Source organism: Ursus arctos, unplaced genomic scaffold, assembly GCF_023065955.2.
Source record: "Ursus arctos isolate Adak ecotype North America unplaced genomic scaffold, UrsArc2.0 scaffold_13, whole genome shotgun sequence".
NCBI lineage: Eukaryota > Metazoa > Chordata > Mammalia > Carnivora > Ursidae > Ursus > Ursus arctos.
Window position 1 is genome coordinate 33,372,149 of NW_026622797.1, and position 21,410 is coordinate 33,393,558.

At 37.7% G+C, this 21,410-nt stretch overlaps 1 protein-coding gene across 2 annotated transcripts in view; it reads right to left on the minus strand.

The window, feature by feature from the left end:
* Positions 1-21,410, minus strand: part of LAMA2 (laminin subunit alpha 2) — a 603,226-nt gene that overhangs the window by 357,518 nt on the left and 224,298 nt on the right. For both annotated transcript variants that reach the window (XM_057311058.1, XM_057311057.1), the window contains exons 5-6: positions 4,430-4,609; positions 1,270-1,359 (exon numbers count right to left, since the gene is read on the minus strand). In XM_057311058.1, the coding sequence (XP_057167041.1) occupies positions 1,270-1,359; positions 4,430-4,609 (270 nt within the window). The remainder of the gene's footprint in view (positions 1-1,269; positions 1,360-4,429; positions 4,610-21,410) is intronic.

Genomic DNA, 21,410 nt, shown 5'->3' on the forward strand with positions numbered 1-21,410 from the left:
GTGCCAAAACGTGCAACTCCTGTCAGTCTGGACAGGACGAAGGACCAGCCTTGCGAGTGATATATTTGATCAACACCAGCCTAAGGAGGTCCAGACTATTCTGGAATCACTAGACTCAGGTCTGGAAGAGGGTCTAGGCCCAACTGAGAATGATCTTGAAGACCGAACTCCTTTCTCTGATTCCTGAGATCTATAGGTTTTCTGGTTTGGATGCGTCCACTTTGAGGCAAAGTACTGTTAACATTCAGGGGTGTGGGAAGAGGAGAATAGATCCCTAGGCACCGAAGGCCGTGGTATAATAGAAATCTAATGTCCCAGGACTGAATCTCCTGTCTGTGTGTGCTCCGAGTACAGCCCAATTCATCGCATGGAACTGGGCCTGCAAGGCTGCCTTGTGGGCTCTCACAGCTTGGGGAACACAGGAGAGATAGCACTCACACCCTGTGGAGAGATGCACCACAACCTTGCCCATTCGAATATGCCAGGGCATTTGAACCTGCCTTAGGTAGTAATATTATGATGCATTAGTCAGAAAACCAGCTTTGAGAGAAATACCATTTGTATTACAGTTTTAGAGGAAAAACAAACTGTACATAAGTAACTATGGTCACTGATCTTACTACTCACTACCTTTCTTCCCCATAATATACAATAGATGATTTTGTATTTCACCTGTTTATGACTGAGATAAATAGATGTTCATTCACCATCTTTCAGGTGATGCTTATTTAATACATTGGCATTAATGAAAAATTCAAGCCAAAGGCACTCTAGCATCTTCTGACCTGGCAGTTTCATCACTCTCTTGAATACACTCTTTAATCCGGCTCCGTATCGCCCCGGCCCTACCTCGGCCTCCTGTTCCACGGCCATTCCTATTTACTTCATGTGCAGTTTTCATTTGTTTGCATTAATTTTTTTGATGAAAACTTTTAAAAGAAATGGTCAGGTTGATTGATGGCAGGCTGTCTCTAAAGCTAAATCATACAGCAGGCTGTCGTCGCTAGAGAGGTTTCAAAATAGATAGACCAGTTTGGGAGCCTTTTTGGGGAAAAAAAAAAACAAAACTAATCTGTTTTCTGATACTGTGGTGGCTGACTTCAAAGTCTATCATCCTGCCAGCTCCATTTCACCCTGGCATGGCTCTCTGTTACACCGTCTAAGTGGGGACCTGACACCCATTCACAGCATCCCTGTCGGCAAAGCGGCTCATGAAGCATTTGACAGTTCAGAGTTTCATTTTGCTAAGCACCCTATAAATATACATACATTTGTCACCAGATCAAGTGGACAAGCCCTGGCATGACCATAACAGATGCACATCCCTCCGACCGAAATATCCTTGACCGAGTAGTAGTACTGCAAAAAGCAAGCCAGACAGAAATCCTGTTAAGATGACTGCAAGGTGTAAGCAACAAAAGGAACATTCGCTGAAAAACGTTACTTTCTGCTTTCATCTTCAGCTTGAGGCATGACGGAACAACTGAGCAAGTTAACTCCTTGCTCTGTGATCAGAGCCCGAGAAAGAATGCCTCTGATTTACATTTGGTGGGTATTTGAGAAATTTCCTTCCCCCAGACACACAAAGTGTATGCTAGCCTATTTATTATTGAAAGCAAGTTGTTACTGTGGGTAGGGGCTGGTAAGGGCAATAACTCTTCATAAAAGTTGTGTTATGTAGTTTTGTGAAAGAAAACTTCCTTTATTGCCATTATAGGAAGCTCAGTGTTCATTAATCATATGCGGACGTCTTCCTTGATGGATTTGACGAAACTCCACATCTTTAGAGGAAATTGTGCTCATAACAGAATGTGTCTTAACCATGTTAAGAGGAAATAAAAAGTAATGAACTGCAAGACTGATTTAACATAATGTAAGGAGTAAACTACATAGCTGGAACGCTTGCTGTTTTTTTCATTTTTATGTTAAAATGCCCATGTGATTACTTTCCTATTTGAAATTAATATAGGGCTATGTTTTTAATTATTTTAAGCTACCCACCTATGTTTAAAGATAATTTACAATTATAGTACTGGACTATTTAAATTTTTAAATTAATATGCATATAACATTTTATAACTGAGAGAGTACATTATCTTATAAAAGCCAAATAACCACCTCTGTGGTAGACAGTTCTATTATTACAACTATTCACATTAAAAAACCCAGCAAGAACAAGTAGGTGAAAACAAATCTGAGTTCCCTAGCTACAAATTCCCTTTTTCCATTTATTTTTTTCCGTTTATTTTGTTGTTTACATAGAGTATCTTTTATAATATTTTTTGTTACTGTTCTTACTTGACATACCTAGACCTGGAACTTGAGATGAAACTTGCTAGAAGTTTAGGTAATGTAAAAGTCTGCTTTTCACTAACTTAATCACTTAATAATATAGATATGAATAGGGATATTTGCTCAGAAAGCTGATACAGTACTTTTGTAGATGCTTTTAAAACTGGGAAATTTGTTTTAAATATAAATGCGTAATGTTTCGCTTTTGAGTCATGAAGAGCTGAAATTCAATATCCTATTTTTACATATTTAAATTTATATGTAGTGTTTACTGAACGAGCACTTTCAAAAAGCTTATTTCTATGTTGCATTTTACTGCACTATTTTAAATGCTCACGTACAATGAAGTTATAAATAATAGATGTGCATCCCAACCCCCACTCTGCCTTCTGCAAAAGATGATAAAAGGAACATATTTATTTACATTGATTTATTTTCCTCCGTTAGATATACTGTCAGAAAAGATTAAATTTCACTTCAAAATTACTCAATCTTCCTCGGTGTATATTTTTAAATCATGCCAAAATTATAATTAAAAGTGATTTTTTACACAAGTAAAGAATTTAAACACTGCAGTAAAATAATGATTACTTCTGGATAAGATAATTTACAATATGCTGAAATGTAACTCAAGATAAAGTTATTTCAGGTTTGGAAAATGCAGGGCACTAAAACACCCAACGTGCGTTGTATGGGGATAGTCAAACTTTAAAAGTTATTTTTGGGAGGATGGAGTGGTGAGGTGCGGGTAAGTTAAGTAATAAGAAGAAAATATACGTAAGGGGTATTCATGAACTGTGAAAAGTGCTGACCTTCCATATTCAGTGTGCGGCTTCAGCCATTTGTAACTGGAGGCAGTAGTCAGACCTTTCAGAACTAAGTGCATCATTCTAGAATTAAGTGCTGTGTCTCACATCTCCGTTTCTCTCTACAATCCCATTTCCACCTTCACCTCTAGTCATAGAGCAGATATTCTGTTAAGCATGGATTTGTTTTATGGATGTGTAGCTGAATTGATAACAATGTCTTGGTTCTATAGCAGCCTCTAAGGAGTGGGATATAAACTAGTGACTGTGGTGAAGAATAGGTGGGAAGAAAGGCAGTTATTACTTTAGTAACCTGGACTGATCCCCTATGTCATAATCCATAAATTCTAGTTTAACATTGGAAAACAGCACTTCTGTTAGCTCTTTTCAAAAATCTATTAAAAGGGATGCCACCACCTTTTTCCCCCAATAGTCTATTTATAAAAGACAATAAAACAGTGTACACAATCCATTCCCCCACCCCAGTAGCGCTTTTTAAAACTATGCCTTCTGATTCATTAATGAAACATAAAGTTAAATTATTTGATTGGGCAAAATGGTCCACAGAACAACGACACTTACATCATCTAAAAATGTGCTAGAATTATTTTTCAACTCTGCCCTAGACCTCCTGAGTCAGAATCTACATTTCCACAACATCACCAGCTAATTCTATTCACATTAAAGTGTAAGCTATATTGAGGTGTGTATGTGTGTGTGTGTGTATACTGAGTTATGGTAGAAAATATATTTCTTAGTGTGGATTGTGGCCAAAAATGTCTCAAAGCTACAGCACTTCCTGTAGCTACCGCCCCAGAGCCAATTACGGTAATAGTACAGATCACCGACAGTGACAAAAACAAATTCTGTCGTCAAAAGTAAGATTCTGAGGGGCGCCTGGGTGGCGCAGCGGTTAAGCGTCTGCCTTCGGCTCAGGGCGTGATCCCGGCATTGTGGGATCGAGCCCCACATCAGGCTCCTCCGCTGGGAGCCTGCTTCTTCCTCTCCCACTCCCCCTGCTTGTGTTCCCTCTCTCGCTGGCTGTCTCTGTCAAATTAATAAATAAAATCCTAAAAAATTAATAAGATTATGAACTAGGCACTGTAATCTTCCCTTTACAAATGAGGAAATTCAAGTTTAGAACTGTTATAAAGTTTGATAAATGTTACATATCTAAGAAGTGGCCGAGCTTGGCTTTGGACAAAGGAGGGTTATGTTTAATTGTAGTCTGATAACAAACACTCCTACAAATCACTGAAAGAGATCTTTTAAAATTATTTAACAATTACCAATATCATTTACAGGCCATGATAGGATTCGTCATAACTTACTCTTCGGGTGACAATCGGGTCAATTTCTCTTGGGTCTTTGTGAGCAAACATCATCAAATCAGCATTCAAGGTACGGATCCGCTGAAATCTCAGGCGAATATAGCGAGCGGAGGTAAATTCTAGCAGTTCAGGAGAAGGGTCATCGGCACTTGGTCTCCCATTGATCAAAGAGATGTGAATCTACACATTGTGGGAAATAATTTAACAATTAAGGTTACCAAAAATAAAATACCTGGCTTTTTCTGATTTTTCTTGGGAAAATAAAGTCAAGGCTTACATTTCCCAATTAGGCAGATGTGGGTTGGTATTTACTCACTGGAATACAGTGAAGTAATTGAACAAGTTTATGGAGCTTCTAATATATGTATAAGCAATTCATTTGTTTATATTTTAGGCATTCTCTATATACTGCAATTCCCCATATTTTTTTTGTTCTAAGGCAATGCATCTACTTGATTTTGCTAGGATTTCCATAAAACCTTAAATCAGTCATTCTTTTTCTGAAAATTGTTATGCCCTAAAATTATTTAAGAATCTGGTATATAGTGGGAAACCAGAAAACTTGATTTTAAAAAAAGGTACAAAATTTCAGATAATACAGGAACTTAAAGTACTTCTAAGATTGAAAGTATCTAATTATACAGCCTTAAATATATACAGCAAAATTGACACATTAGAAGAAAACTAGACAATCTACAATCACAGTGAGAGATTTCAAAAGGTTTTTTTTGTTGTTGTTATTTGGGTTTTAGAAATTGATAAAGAAGACAAAAAATTATAAGGATTTAGCATATTCTATGAAAAATACACTCTATGAAAATACATTGAAACCTGGATGGAATGGTAAATTTTTTAGGAGAATAATTTAGCACGATTAACACTAGAAGAAATAAAATCTAATCATGTAAAAAAAGGAGAAATTAGCAAAGAACTACCCTCTAGAGGTGCACGAAGCCCACATTCTCTTGCAGGCATCTCATGAGAGCAGAGAATTTTGATGAGGGAAAACCGATAAAACCAAAGTATTCCTATTACAGATAAAGAAATTGTTTCCCTAATACCTGAAGAGCTCCTATAATTCAACAACAAAAAAAGACCAACAACTAAGACAAAAACACAAAAAAATATAAAGGGACTATTCAAAGAAAAATAAATATTAGTGGCCATTAAGCTTTCAATAAGACAGTGAACCTCACTCATAATAACAGGACTGCTCATTTAAGTTTTTTTAAAGATTTTATTTATTTGAGAGAGAGAGAGAGCATGAGTTGGGGGCAGAGAAAGAGGGAGAAACAGACCTCCCACTGAGCAGGGAGCCCGATGCGGGGCTCGATCCCAGGACACTGAGATCATGACTAGCGCTGAAGGCAGATGTTTAGCTGACTGAGCCACCCAGGTGCCCCACGACTCCTGATTTAAAATACCGTAATAAACTTTTTCCCATTTTTTCATGTTGTCAAAACTCCGAAATAATTATCATACTCCCTGATGGCAAGACTAAGGAGATACAGGCATTCTCAGACACTTACAGGTGTGAGCGGCACAAATCACTATGGAGGTGAATTTAGCAATAACTATCAACATTACAAATGCCTAAAATTTGACCCAGAAATTCTACTTATGGGAACTATCCTACATATATCATATATATATTTTTTTCTATGGCATATTTTGGTAATAGCAAAAGACTAGAAACAATCTACTATCCATCAATAATGTATGGCTGGCTAAATGTTATACATCTATACAATGAATTGTGTGCATGATAAAAAGAATGAGGAAACTCTCGATACACGCAAAGGAAGAAGTACACTACTTCGACTTTTTCTGTCCTTGGTAAATGCAATATTGCCTATATGATAAATTAAATCAAAATTGTTCAAAAAACTTGAAACTGGTAGGTTTTAGATGGAAAACGTACACATGGAGACAGATACACAACACACACACACACACACACACACAGTCAGACACACACACTTACAGGAGCCTAAAGAGACAGGAATACAAGAAGAGAAGAATGTGTGCTGGGCTGAGGGCTGTCCCAGAACACGACAGTCCGTACGTACACTGAGAAACTATGACTTGAGATCACCCACTGGAATTTTCATCCACTTTTGCAAGATGACAAATCATGTGTGTTAATTATGTTTTCTGACAGGAAAGGCAATGATATGTGTTTCCGTTCCTAACATCCTGCATTTAGATAATCCCTGAGAGATTTTACAAACTGACTGCCAATAAACTACTGAATCACTAGAAAAATAAATATAGCAAACTCTGAGATGAGAAACTAATTCTGATGCCACAAAGAATAAACTCAAAATGGTTCAGGATAAAAATATGAAATGTCCCAGCTAATTGAGTCTACCTTGGATATTTAGTAGAGAATAAATTCACTTCACACATTTGAGGATGATAGAATGCAAAATCTTCTAAAACAGTGAATCTCAATATACTGAATACCCTCCTCTAATGTAGGAAATTCTAGAAGCTCTAAGTAGGTCTTGCATCTTCCACAGTTCTGGTATCTAGCAGGTGAGCCAGAAATATGTTTAAAATTAAGTTGTCTCTATGACATAAGAATGTATCGATTAAACGTAAAGATAGAGCAAAGAGAGGCATGAAGCCATTAAAATTAGTTCCCCTTAGAGATTTTGGCATCCAAGAAATCACCAGTGCCCTTGAATTCATGCTTAAGTTTGTATCTTATCAAGCTCTCCCTTTATTGCTTCCAGAAGTGCTATTTGAAAGAAAAGAAGACATCACCACATGTCCAGGACTAATGTTCCTGAAAATTGTTAAGGTTTATTTGGTGTAAATGCTGTGGGATCCATATCTGTACTGTGCACGGAATCAGTATGTTCCTCATTTAAACATACAGGAACTTAAAAAAAATGGTACACATGTTCTCATTTAGGTGAATAAACCATATGATGGCGACATAAAGGAACAGGCAAAAGAACGCTTCTCCTCACAGCTTTGGTATTTTCATCAAGCTACTCTGCCAAGAGATCTTGTGAGGAGAGTTAGTCCCAAGCTGTTTCTGGGCTACAAAACCAGCCAGCTGTTTGGCCATGTTGTGTCAGCTTCCTTCCATCATTTTCCCTACTCCCCTTCAAAATAAATCCTAATACTAGATAGGGTATGTCCACTGGCACTTTGCTGTGTAATTCCAAGTCCACTGGACGGCTTAGCATACTTCCTGATCTCCTGGGGGGAGTCACAACTGGAAGGTGTCTATCTTCAAAAAGATGAAAAGTGTCAGTCCTTAAGACCACTGCAGCCTTGCTGTGAGGCCGTGGGAAGTCTGTGGCGGTCTGGGGTCTTCTGAAATGATTTCCATTACAGACGTGTTGGAGAGTGTATGTTCATGCTGTCAAAGGAATTCATTCCAACTGAAAATATCAGCTTGATTAACAGCTGGCTTTTTAGATTTTGAAATTACACTCTTCTTTGAAATTAGTTTTCACAGATAAATAAAAAGAAAATAAAAACTCATGAGAAATATCCTTTTTTATGACCAAATGTCTAAATCAATATTATACTCTACCCATCCAAATAATTCTGTTTTTATTAGTTGTAAGCATACTATTTAAATCATATTTCCTTTGCAGATGGAGAAGACCTCTGTGCCTCCATGGCGTTTTTACTTTTATGATTAGACTACAACTTAAAAATAGTTTTCACAGCAAATAATCAATTTTCTAGTATGGATAATTGTCCCTAATTATCACATTTTTCTATTTATATTACTGCATCTACTTGAGATTGCTAAAAGAGCTGTAGTCCTAATATGTTCCCCAATGATACAAGGTTATTGAGTGAATGGATGGGTGTGAGAATGATCATTAAGGATCATTAATAATCTTCAGAAACTTGGAAATGAGTAGTGGAAGAGGACGGCCTTGACAACTTGCTGTGTAGTATGCTCTCTTCATACATTTTTTAATCCCGTGCTCATGACCAGTCTTTAAGTGTGCCAGTGACATAAGTACAACAACTTGGAAGTGAGGGGAGCCAGGAGATGGAAGAAAATCCTTGTGTGTAGGATGAGATTAACTGTCTACAGGTGTGGCCAAAGAATCTTACAGAAATACGTGGCTGAGACTTGTGGGAACCCCCTAAATCCAGCCATGCTTAATATAATATTTCAGAGAGGGAGCGTAAGATCATAATAACTTTGAAAAGGGAGCCTAATCACTTTTATTTTATTTTATCCTGTGAGGGGGAAAAAGCATATATTTGGAGAAAGGGGGTGAGCCGTGTGAAGCTTAGGGAAAGGAGATACTGCAGTCATTTGTCACTGTGTTTCTAGCCCAGAGCAGAGGCTCTGGCTCTGGCTCCGGCTGGTCAATAGAAACCCCCAAATGATCCGTTTCCAGTCCTCACCATGCTTAATCTGTTTGTAGCACTTAAAACAACAGGTTACTCCCATGACTTCCAGGACACCATGCCGTCCTGGTCTTCCTACCCCTCCGGCTACTTTTCTCACTCTCCTTCATTGCTTTCTACCTCCCTCCTCTCCTCCCTGACTTTCTAATCCTGGAGTACCACAGTACCGAATTTGGGGCCTTTTTTCTTTTCTATCCACACTTACTCACTTAGTGATCCCATCAAATCTCACCAATGTCAATGCCATCTGTAATTGTATGATTAATGAACGTAAAACACACCCTGCAGCAAAAATACACACACACACACACACACACACACCATCCGTACTGATGCCTGCCACACCTGCATCTCCAGGTCAAACCTCTCCTCTGAAGGTCAGGATGCAGAATCCAGCTGCCTTCTGGATATACTGATGTGGCAGCCAAACACGTATCTCAAACTTGTATCTCAAACTGAGTTCCTGCTCTTCATTCCCACAATCTTCCCAACCTCACTGAATATAAGAAACAACACAGAGGGTCATAGGGGAAGGGAGGGGAAAATGAATGGGAAGAAATCAGAGAGGGAGAAAAACCATGAGAGGCTCTTGACTATGGGAAACAAACTGAGGGCTGTGGAAAGGGAGGTGGGTGAGGGGATGGGGTAACTGGGTGATAGGTATTAAGGAAGGCACATGATGAGATGAGCACTGGGTGTTATATTCAACTAATGAATCACTGAACACTATACCAACACTAATGATGTACTGTAGTTGACTAACTGAATTTAAATAAAAAGAAAAGAAAAGAAAAAAAAAATAATGTCATACTTTCACCTACTTAGGACTCCAAGTTGGAGTCCTGCTTGACTGCTTTTGTTTTCTGTCTTTGGGCATCCAATTTGTCTACAAATCCTCTTGGCTTTACCCTCAAAATATATCCAGCATCCAAACACTTCTTACCACCTCCCCTAAAACCATATTGGTGCAAACATTCATCATCTTCTCCTCAACCCACCCCCCGCTGCCCCGGGCACCACAATAGCTTCCCAGCAGTTTTCCCTGGTACCACTCTTATTTCTCTACAGTGTATTTACAACCATAGCAGCTGTTCTTTTTTTTTTTTTTTTTAACTCTGTAGTAAAGGTTTCCATCAACTTATTCTCTGTATTCTCTAAAAACAAAAATCACAAGCTTAATATTAATGATTTAAAATACTGTACACCAAGCCAGCTCTAGCTATGCTGCAAGTTGGTCCATGTTCACTCCTGTTTGCCAGATGATCTTTAGTAATTTTGGCAGAGATTCCCCTTCAACAGATTACAGGCTAGAAGCAAAAGCTGGCCAGCAACTAACTGAAAATAGTGTGAACCACAGCAAAAGAGGTCCGTTCCCTACTCAAGCCCTGTGCCATAATCACATTCATCATTAGCAGACTGCACAAAAGTCATCATTTCCTGAATGGGAGCAGAAGTTTCTAGTTTCTGCTCTTCACTGGGTGCCTCAACAACTGTCTTGCAGATTCTCAAGGTCAGCATCTGTTTCAGGGAGCTCTCTAAAAATTCCTTTGAAAATATCATTCCATTCATGTCATTCTTCTCCTTAAACTTTTCAATGCCTATTTCATGACCAATAAAAGTCAAAATTTTTGCAATGAACTATGAGATCCTAAATTATCTCAATGCCATTTTCACCCTGAAACACCGCCAAAGAAAACATGAACTTCGAGAGCTCTTTTCCTACTCTTTCTCTATTCACATTGCTCTGGACAGACTGCTCTCTTTGCTAGAACATGCCAGACAGGAATTTACCTCAAGGATTTATCACTTGGGGTTCCCTTGCCTGGAATGTTCTTTTTCCAGATACTGCAATGCTCAGTTTCTCATCTTTTCCCAACCTTGCTTAAATGAGGTCTTCTTGGTGAGTCATTCAGTGACTAATTACAGTGCAAACTTCATCCTGGCATTTACTATCCCCCTACCCACTTCAATGTTCTCCACAGTACTTCTCTTCTAACACACCATGAGTATGCTTTGCCTACTTATCATAATGATTATTTCTCTCCACACTTTGGATCATAAATTCTAAGAATTCAGGAACTTTTATCTGTTTTGTTAACTGATATAATCCCCAGCATATAGGGCAATATCTAGCAAAAATTAAGTGCTAAGTAAAAATTTCTGAATAAATGAAACTTAGATAAACCCTCAATATTTAGCTAACTCAACTAGATTCCTACCGAAAAAGCAATTTCATAAAATAATTGATCAGATTTTTCATATATTAGATGAGTAAATCTTTGACAATGCTATTTCCACAAAATGAAATTACAGTCAGTAATCCTTTGTATGATGTTCTACCCAAGCATTTTGAGTTAAGTTGATTTAGAGAAAATTAGGAAATTAACAGCTTTGATCCATGATTTCCTTACATCTAAGTCTACTACATTTTTTACTATTAGTTGAACATTAGTTAACTTCATTCTCTATTACACCACAATTTCATTTTGACAGGTTACTCTCAGCTGTCATAAGATAATGTATTTAAACTTTAGATCTACTCAACTTAATTTTGTTAGCCAGAGCATGATAGACCTACCCGCTGGTTTGTGCAAATTATATCTGGCTATCTCAGTGTCCAACCTATAAACATATATTATATGTTTTATAAAACATATATTATATGTTTTATAAAACATATATTATATGTTTTATAAAACATATATTTTATAAAACATATATTATATGTTTTATAAACATATAAAACAATAAACTATATTAAAATTACAAATTCCTTAAACCCCACAGACATGCAGTAACAATAAGAATTAAAAATTACATAGTACCTTGTTTCTAGAATTTTTTTACTAAACTGTATAATCATCCTTTTAGATTGTTTGGCTTTCTTATACATAACTGAACAGATATTTAAAAATGCCCTTTCTTATCTTTTCTTTATTTCAAATTTTTATTTAAATTTTAGTTAGTTGACATATGGTAAAATTGGTTTCAGGTATAGAATTTAATGATTCATCACTACCATATAATCTTCCTTACCCTATCAAAAACGTTTCCCTGCCATTTTTTAAAGCCTTTTCAAATCAATGCATTATTTTTAAAGTCTTAAAAAAATGAAAATATATGAATATATGAAAATTAAGCCCTGGGTAATAAAAATGCATTGGATAGATAACAATGAGGCATAATATGTCATTTATAATACAAGTTAATAAAATATTTAAACATTTCAGACTAGACATTTTCCTATCAAGAATCTTTAGGGCCTTAATGAAGAAATGGGGCATTACGGAATCAAAGTTTTTCCAGTCCATTTTTTTCTAGTTATATCAGACACAGTTTATTGAAGTCCTCTTTCCAGTTTCCTTTACCCCGTATTTTGTTATCTGTTCCAACTAAGAGCTGGCACTTTTATGATTATTTTTATTAATTCAAACATTGCTCATTTGTGCATCCAGAAAATGAAGTACGTTGAAGGCTTATAACACATGCTTACAAAGCTTTATCTCTGGTCTGCCTCTTCACACTTCAATATTTCTCATTCATTCACTTAGTCATTTATTCAAAAATACTATTGGCTACTTACTATATTCCAAATCACTGAGTCATTTTCACTTCCCCTTTTGTGCCGTGGTCTATCTCATCTCTGGGCTCCTTTTTCAAACTCCTCTTCTGTCTCCCCATTGCTCCCTACTTCCACAGATATAACTTTATACACCACTCATGTCTCAGCTGAGATGCCAATTCTTTCCTTCCACAAACACCTCCATGTCCTGTCTAGGAGCCTGTCCTGTGAATTCTCTGAGCTCCCATTACTCTCCCCTATTATGGCTGACTTTTTACTTGCTTGTGTCTGCTACTAGACTGCAAATTAAATGAGAATGGGAACATTGTCTTGTTTTCAATGTAGTCTCCGTGCTGAACATAGTGAGTAGTACACAGTAGATCCTCAATAATTATTTATTGAATGACTAAGTCAATATAGGAGCCCAAATATTAGAGACTATGATAGAAATTCCAATAAGTTAACTCTTTCCTCAAACATTCATAAATTGTGTATTGTGTATGGCATTTAAAAATTCATTTCATATGTATTTTACCTATATTTTAAAATCCATTTATTGGATATACATCAAGAATTTTAGCATGAAGTTTGCTTACCATAATTGAATAAATCTCACTAGAGCTGCAATAGTTCAAGTACCTAAAAAGATATATGAGTATCTCTGTAGCCCTAATAAGTTAACAAAAAATTATTTAAGATACTAGCAGAGCCACTGCTGAAGAGACAAATAATAGGGTATACTTGTATAAAGGTGTACATCCCTGCAGGTGTCTCAATATTCTTACTTAACAGAACTACATAGACTTTTCCCACACAGCGTACAATGCACTGACTTAGTTTGGAAGGCCTTTAGTAAGTATCCCCACTACCATTAGAAGTTTACAAGTTTTACAAACCTAAGCAAAACACTCTTCCACGGTTGATGACCACTGAGCTACTTGAAAAGTAATATTCTAATATATAAAATGTCAAGGACTGTGTGTGACTTTAACTTCCTTAACTAACCTATTTCAATACAGGGAAATGTCAGCTTAATGAACCGTTGAACAAATATGACTATATCATTGACTACTCTACCCTTGACTTAGTCTTAACGGGTCTTTCACTCTCCCGTAAGACTATATTTTGCTTTTGACACCTACTTCGTTCCAAATGCCCCTGAAACTTAGATTGTTTTTCTCTCTCTTTTTTTCTTCTCCTTCTTCTAAGAATTACATTTCTTGCATTTGTCATTTCTGGATAAAAGCTTTAAATATTTCCATGAAATAAACAGATTCTTCACTATTAAAAAATAGTCATTAATAAATTGCAGAATAATAAAATCAGTTCTCTTCAAAGAATATTTGTCATGCTTTTATTTTTCTTCTCTACTAGTGAAACTAGTTAAAATATTGAACTCCAAAGGTTTGCGTAGTTTCTTTACTGGTCAAAGAACATTTCTCTCCCTTTCTTCTTTCTCTCTCTCTCACTTTGTATCAGTTACTTATTCTTTCTACCAACAGCACGTCTTATGGGGCAGCACTGTCCAACCCCTATGGACATAGAAGGGTGAAATTTTTTAGAAAAATAAAAAATAGAAGCAAAGTCTCAGTTGCTTTAGGAGTTTTAATTTTCTCAAAGTCTCAAAACTGGTATGGTCCTTTTTTCCAAGTTTCTGGTGGTCTTCTTGCTTTGTACAATGCAAAGCAATCCAGCAAAACATTTATTTCTAATCCACTTGCTCAAAAGAAGCTTAGGTTAGTTTCAGCTGAAACATGCCCAGATGGGTGAGCTATAATCCATCATAACTGAATGAAAGATCCTGGTATCATTCCCACTGGTCATGATATATAAAGGGAACAATGACAGCTAAGTCGCTAAAATTTTCAAAAAGAGAAAACTATAACTAAATACAAATCTAACTCCCCCAACCTTTTTATGTTTGCTCTAAAAGAACCCTGACATGCAGGTGTTCATTGTACATCTATTTTAAAAATTTATAATTATTTTCAAATAATAATTTTTAAAACTACTCCAAGTTAAAAATCTTTTTATTACTTATGTGTTTCTTTTTCTAGTTAAAGTGTTTAATATTTGCAAGGATAAAGGAAGAGCTGTCAAAATAGGTTTTCTCAATCTCTTTTGGGAACTTCTCGTTTAAATTTTATCAAATGCTCATGCCATTGCTAAATCTTTGCACTGTCAAGCTAAGACTAGATAGGGACACAGACATCATCTGAAATTCAGAGCCAGGAAAGAATCTAAGAGGAGTCACTTCAGACCAGGCCATGAGGGAAAGTCACCAGAAGGAAAGTTCTCTCACTTTCCTCTAACATTTGCTTTGCTCCAAATTTTTTTTGGGGTGTGCCACAACCAGAGAGAGACTAAGAGAAGTAGTTTAATTAGTCATCTCTTCCAACTTCATAACTCCTTCAGAAATGTCTGCAATACATATAACTTGCACATAAAAACAAGTTATTACTGTGTCCTTACTGAATACCAGACACTCTTGTGTGTGATCTGTGTAGACTAACTCATAGAGTAGTAAGTCATTTAAAGCTTACAACGACCCTTTTTGAGGTTGATGTTGTTATTATCTCTTTAAGAGAAAACAGATACTCACCTTTTAACAAGTAGGGCTAAGTTCATCTAGCTAGGATTTGCTCCAGTTCCCGTCTGACTCTGTTGGCTGAACTCCTCAGCTCAAACATGACACTACCTCCCAGAGCACAGCTTGTGTGAGCATTTGTTGAATAACAGCCAGTCATGACTAGGCACTATTTGCAGACTTCCAGCAAGAAGCCCACCAGTGGGAAGAGAACTTTTCCATGGACCCTCCCTCCATTCTCTTATCTGCTTTACTTCCATTTTGGTCCTATCTATGACTGACCCCAGGATTCTAATTCCATTTTCTCTCTATTGTCCTGCTCTTGCTCCTCTAGACTAATCTCTATTGTTTGATTTCCCCAGGTCTTGGCTTTTCTTCACAAATTTGGGTCAAATGCATCCTACCAGTTTTAGCCACTCTGGCCTTCCTGAGGTAGACTGTGTGCTGTGCTCCAGGGCACCGCTCAGGCCCCACCACCAGCTCGGATGCCTGGCCTCCTGTGGTAGACTGAGGACAAAGGATCACTAAGCTAAGGACAGTCTTAGACCTGATTAACACCTCCTGGCATTGATCCATATGAGGAGAGATCCTCCCAGTAAAGAGACGCGAAGCTCAAAAACAGAACCAGAACATATCTGAGAGTTGAAGTCTAAAGCATCAATTATCCAGAAAAGAACTAACAATCCCCAGGGTCTTACTAACATCATAATAAATGAAATTGGTTATGACAGGTTTAGTATTTAAGTATTCGAGTAGGTAAAAACCATTCGCTTGTGTGCAAAAGAATTAACTTATAGTTTATATTAAAATCTAAGTAGGAAGGACTAAAACCTCAAATTATAAGAAGAAGGGGAAAATAATATGTTAATACCAAAAACAAATATCTGTGAAACTAACATGGTTTTCCTTACTGTGGAGCGCTCTTAGAGAAAGTCCCAGACAGAAAAAAAAGCAACGGAGAGTACAGTGACCCACATTGGTGGGACAGAACAATCAGTACACTTGAAAGACATATAATAAGAGCACAAAGGAAAACTTAAGCAACATTTTCCTGTTTTGTTCTCAGTCCTCGCGTGGGAACACTTGTTTAAAATTAAAATAAAATCTTGGAGCAGGAGGTCTAAATACTGTGCCAGATCCTGTGTCATTAGATTGGAACAAAACCTAGATGCATGCTTGAAAAAGAAGTTCAGTCTCTCTTCCATTCTTGTTGTCTGACTCAGGGGTTCCTCAGAGAGTAATTGTGTGTGTGTGTGTGTGTTGCAAGTATGTAAATGAAAAGCTGTATAAATACATTATTTTTATTTTTTTCCTTCCATTTCTATAAAAGCAGCATTTTGGAGTGGCCGTTGATGACCTTAACTAGTTTACTGTTCTACCTCGAACAACAAGATATAAGAGACTTTAGATTATGGAGTCATACTAATACTTAGAGAAGAGTTTGAACACAGACCCAAGGATCTCAGGATTGAGCATGTCCCCTAGCCTGCCTGTATTTCTAACATCCCTAACATATATGTCTGCAAACTGGACTCCTTGTGGTGAGTGCCCACGTGACTTCACCCTCAGACACTTGCCTATCCACTCCTTCCTCTCACCAATACAGGGACAGGCTCATTCCCTAAATGTTCCTTTCTTTGCCACCTTCGTCTCTCAACCTCCTTTTGTTTTCATGTTATTAAGTTTTTGTTGTCTTCTTTCATATCCATATCTTTACTTCTGTTTCTCTCTCCCTCTCTCTCCTTCCCTCTCTCTCTTCTCCTCTCTCTCTCTCTTAAACTCCCGTCCTGCTTCATTTCATTTTATCTTTAGAGTGAAATTGTACGTCCATGGTTGGTCAAATTTCTATGCTTTCAAGTGAAATCATGTGTTCTATTATCTAATTATGGCTTGTAGCCTAGTTTTGTAAGAGGAAATGACAGGTTTCCCCTCTCTAATCTTAAGATTTTTCATCGTACAAAGAGTAAAATAATAAAAAAAGTTAAGATTTCTTTTGCAGAACAAAATCTTATCTTTCCATAACTAAGGGATTTTTATTTCAGTGAGTTTATATATCTGAGTACCAATGAGTCTGTGCATAAGTTGATAAGGACATGTGTATGTGTATGCTTTCCTAATTTTGGCTAACCTTGTGTCTGATGCTTTGTATAACTGTGTGTGCATATATGTGTCTGCGTGTGTTTTCAGACAGTTAATCCTGGTTTAAGACATTACACGTTGGGGACAGACCACCTGGATTCAAATTCTGGCTCTGCCGCTGACCGCTTATATGAATTCAGGCACCTTAATCACTGTGTCTCCATTTCCTATGTAAAAGGCAAATACAAACTTATCATGCTGTTTGCCAAATTAAAAGAGATAATTTATACAACCTGAAGAAAAATGCCTATCACACAGGAAGCACCATTAAGCGCCAGTTGCTACTCTTGAGAAAGTAAGAAAAATAATACAAATTGTTATATGTATGTCTGCTAAGCAGGGTATGCTGCGCCCTTCACCAAAGTTACCTATCACCCACCTGGACAGCCTCAGGCAACATAACCAGCATAGGCAAGGTTCCCTCCCACAGTGGAAAGGTGATTCTGGAAAGGCTGAGAAGGATACACAACCATGGGAGACTATGCATCAAGGGCAGGACATGTGCCTGAATTTTGCCTTCTTATTCATATCCAATATCACACAAGGGATGAAGACAAAGATCAGAGGGCTTTCTGATCACGTCCCCTCCAGCTCTGTGCCGGGCTGTAGCTCTGGGGATGGTCTATATTTCCATCGGCTGACATGATGGCTGTTGGGGCTGATGACAGCGTAGGGGACCAAGTACCAACACGAGGGCTGCAGGAAGAGGTGGCTGCAGAACCACTGACATGTGGGCTGTAGTTGGTGGAGATGAAGATGAGGAAGAGAAGGATGTGACGTGGGAAGAGACTCTATGTAAATCTGACCTCACACTGAAGATTTCGTGGGAGTCACCGGGTTCACAGCCCACACTGATGTGCACAGAACATTCAAAAATATCAAGGTTTTGGGGTGCCTGGGTGGCGTAGTCCTTAAGCGTCCACCTTCGGCTCAGGGCATGATCCCAGAGTCCTGGGATCGAGCCCCACATCAGGCTCCTCCGCTGGGAGCCTGCTTCTTCCTCTCCCACTTCCCCTGCTTGTGTTCTCTCTCTCGCTGGCTATCTCTCTCTGTCAAATAAATAAATAAAATCTTAAAAAAAAATATTAAGGTTTTACAAAAGGGCTTCATCCAGGAGGCCCAGTGTTAATGTCACATGTTTTATGGCGCAACGGCACCACAAACGCGACCCATGTCAACAGCAGCCTCCGTTCGGGCTCCTCCCATTAGTCTGTACAGAGTTGGATCGTAATCATGTATTTACTGGGTTTGTAGGAGGCTGGCTCTGCACACCCCTGACATCTGTACGGCACCGACGGATCTCCAGTCCCTTCAAAGAAACAGAGTGCACCAAGGGACCTCTCCTCCCACACAACCAGGGGATGAAGTTGTCTGCAGATTTACTGAGTACACAGTGTTCTTGTTCCTTCGCTGGACTCACACTAATAACTGACCACAGGAAGCCGCAGGGCCATGCCCTCAAAGAAGCTCAGATACAGCTCGTGATGCTGGTTAGCTGGCAGGGGGTGGGGACGTGCTGAAATCCAGGGCCTCGTTATCTGCAGGAATGCATGCAGACTTGTGAATATTAGAAACATTAAAGTGTGAGAAAAATGAATAAACAGCTGATATGAGGTCATTGATCATTATTGTAAGTTATTTGTCTAAAGTGGATTTCGGTTCACAACATTCCCTTTTTTCTTTCCTCTTGACAAACACAGTGTGAATGAAAGGTAAAGGGAATAAAACATTTAATCAATCATCCAGGGGCCAGAGCTGAATTGCTTTCTGTTATATATTTGCTGCCAAGTTCACAGAATCAGGTTTGTTTTCAATTATTTGTAATATGCTTTCCCAGAAGAATTTATAATAGGCTGTTTAGGCACTGTTCCCTTTGCTATTAATGACAAAAATACAACTGTTCCTCCTTAGCAAAAAGAAAAGGAGTTAAATTAGAAAAATTGTTATAAATGTTGCTGCTGGGCTTAAGAGTGTTTGGGTTTGTTTTCGTTCTAAACTGGCTCCAATGAGAAATGGCAAGAAGATGGTTTCATTACTTCTTCCCTCGTTGGGTTTATTCCCACAATAAGAAGCTAAAACCTCTTTTGGAGATAGTTTATAATAATGACACCTATACAATGTTCACAATAAGTGTATGTCATGACTATCCATGTTGCCTTTGTGGTGGTAACACTGTGAATGTGGTTCCTTGGGGGGGGGGGGGAGGTACAATGTAACAACAGTGCATACTCATGGGCCAGAGTGCAAGGCTTCCAATCTCTCCAATTCTCACTCCTCTCAGGCTTCCCCGCACTGTCTCTTCTCCCTAGGCCTCCCAGATTCCAGCACTATCAGCATCCCAGCCATCTTCAGTATCTCTAAGTCTGATAAATTGTGAATTAAAGTCATAGACTCATTAATCGGAGATGCTATTCCTTATTAGAGGCGTGGGTGTGGCAGTCTTGTGAGAAACACAAGTAAGATCTGAATTCCTATTTATATGCATCCACAAGGTGCTGATTACCTCGTGGAAAGATTATGTATAGACTTTTCTAATTCCAATCATCTCACCCCGTAGTGCAGGGCCAGAGACCACAACGGCCATGGGCCAAAGCCCACTTGTATTCACAATGTACTGGAGTACATCCCTAGAGGTACTAATGTTAGTATGGAATGGGTTTATTTGTAGGTTTTTCTGGAAATTTGATCAATATTCTGTCCCTTCTCTAACTTCATTTCTGATCATTCACCTTCTTTTCTATTTCTCACCCTTTCTTCTTTATCATAATTATATGATATAATATATCTCATGACCTTCTATCTTCCTAATGTGCCTTGACTGAAATAACCCTTCCTGTTACTGCTATATCTGTATTCCTGTTTCTTTAAAATTCCTTTACTGAGTCTCTAAAATATGTTATTTTTAGGGACACCTGGATGGCTCAGTTGGTTAAATGTCTGCCTTCAGCTCAAGTCATGATCCCAGGGTCCTGGAATCAAGTCCTGCATCAGGCTCCCCGCTCAGCAGGGAGTCTGCTTCTCCCTCTGCCTGCCTCTCCCCCTGCTTGTGCTCTCTCTGACAAATTAATAGAATTTTAAAAAAATAAAGTATGCTATTTTTTATAATAAAAATAAAAACTTATTCTCAATTCTAATTCACCACGTTGTATATACCTGGTTCTCTTCTCTCACATTTATATATTCCTATTTCCTTCTAGTGGTATATTTAACAAACAACATGATGGTACTAACAAACAAAAAGGAAAACATTCTCTTCAGACATAAACACCGTATCAAGTTATACAATCTGTAGAGAAGTACATATATACCACCAACAATCTTGTTCTTTTTCAAGGAAAAATGCAAATACATATGTGGGTCAACAAACTAGTGAACAATTAAAAAATGAGCATCTCAGAATTTACATCTCCAACTGAGTATTGTCCTTTTTTAAAACAATTATTTTAAGTGCACTACTTATACCAATATTGCCTTTTCTCTCCCCATTTTAATACTCCTTGTGTTTTTCATTATTCCTGAGAATTTCTTTAAGTGGTAAGAGGAAGACTATTTCAAATACAAAGATCAATGAGGGAAAGGAAAATAGGTCACAAAAATTAAAAGAATAAAAATAGACAATGCAAGCTGAAAATAGAATATGGTAGAGCCAGCAGAGCCTGCCCACATACTTCCTCGACCACCCAGAATTTCAGAGCTCCTGTCCGTCGCAACGTATCTTAGGAATCAACCACAGGGAAGTATTGGGAAATATTAAAGATTTCAGAGAGGAACTGGGAACCAGAGACAGTTTACTTGAGAAATCTTTCCACTCATTATAAAATCAAATCCTTGCAGCCCACTGAAGACATAATTGTTCACCATGGACAGGATTTTACTATGTCAATGTCACTTATAAAAAAAGATTTAGAGTTAAAACGCAAACAAACCTGGTGAAAATATGCAATATGCTTGAAACCTAAGTCTAATTTATAATTCTGCCTGCTGCTGTTTTCAGTCATTAATAGCATTAAAACACAACAGGTGAAATCAATTTCAACACATTATCATTTCAGTGCAAAATCTCAAATTTAGAAAGTAACACACCCTATCTTTACACATCATTGAATGGATTATGTTAATAAACTGTGTTTCTCTTTAACTTTGAGAAACAGAAGAACAATTATGGGTCATCGAAAATGTCCTTCCAGCTTGTGGAATAGGTTGTGTTTGTATTTCAATGAACATCTGTTTGACAAATTGAAATGCTAATTATGATTTATCATTTCCATGACATCAAATATCCAGATAGTAATAAACAT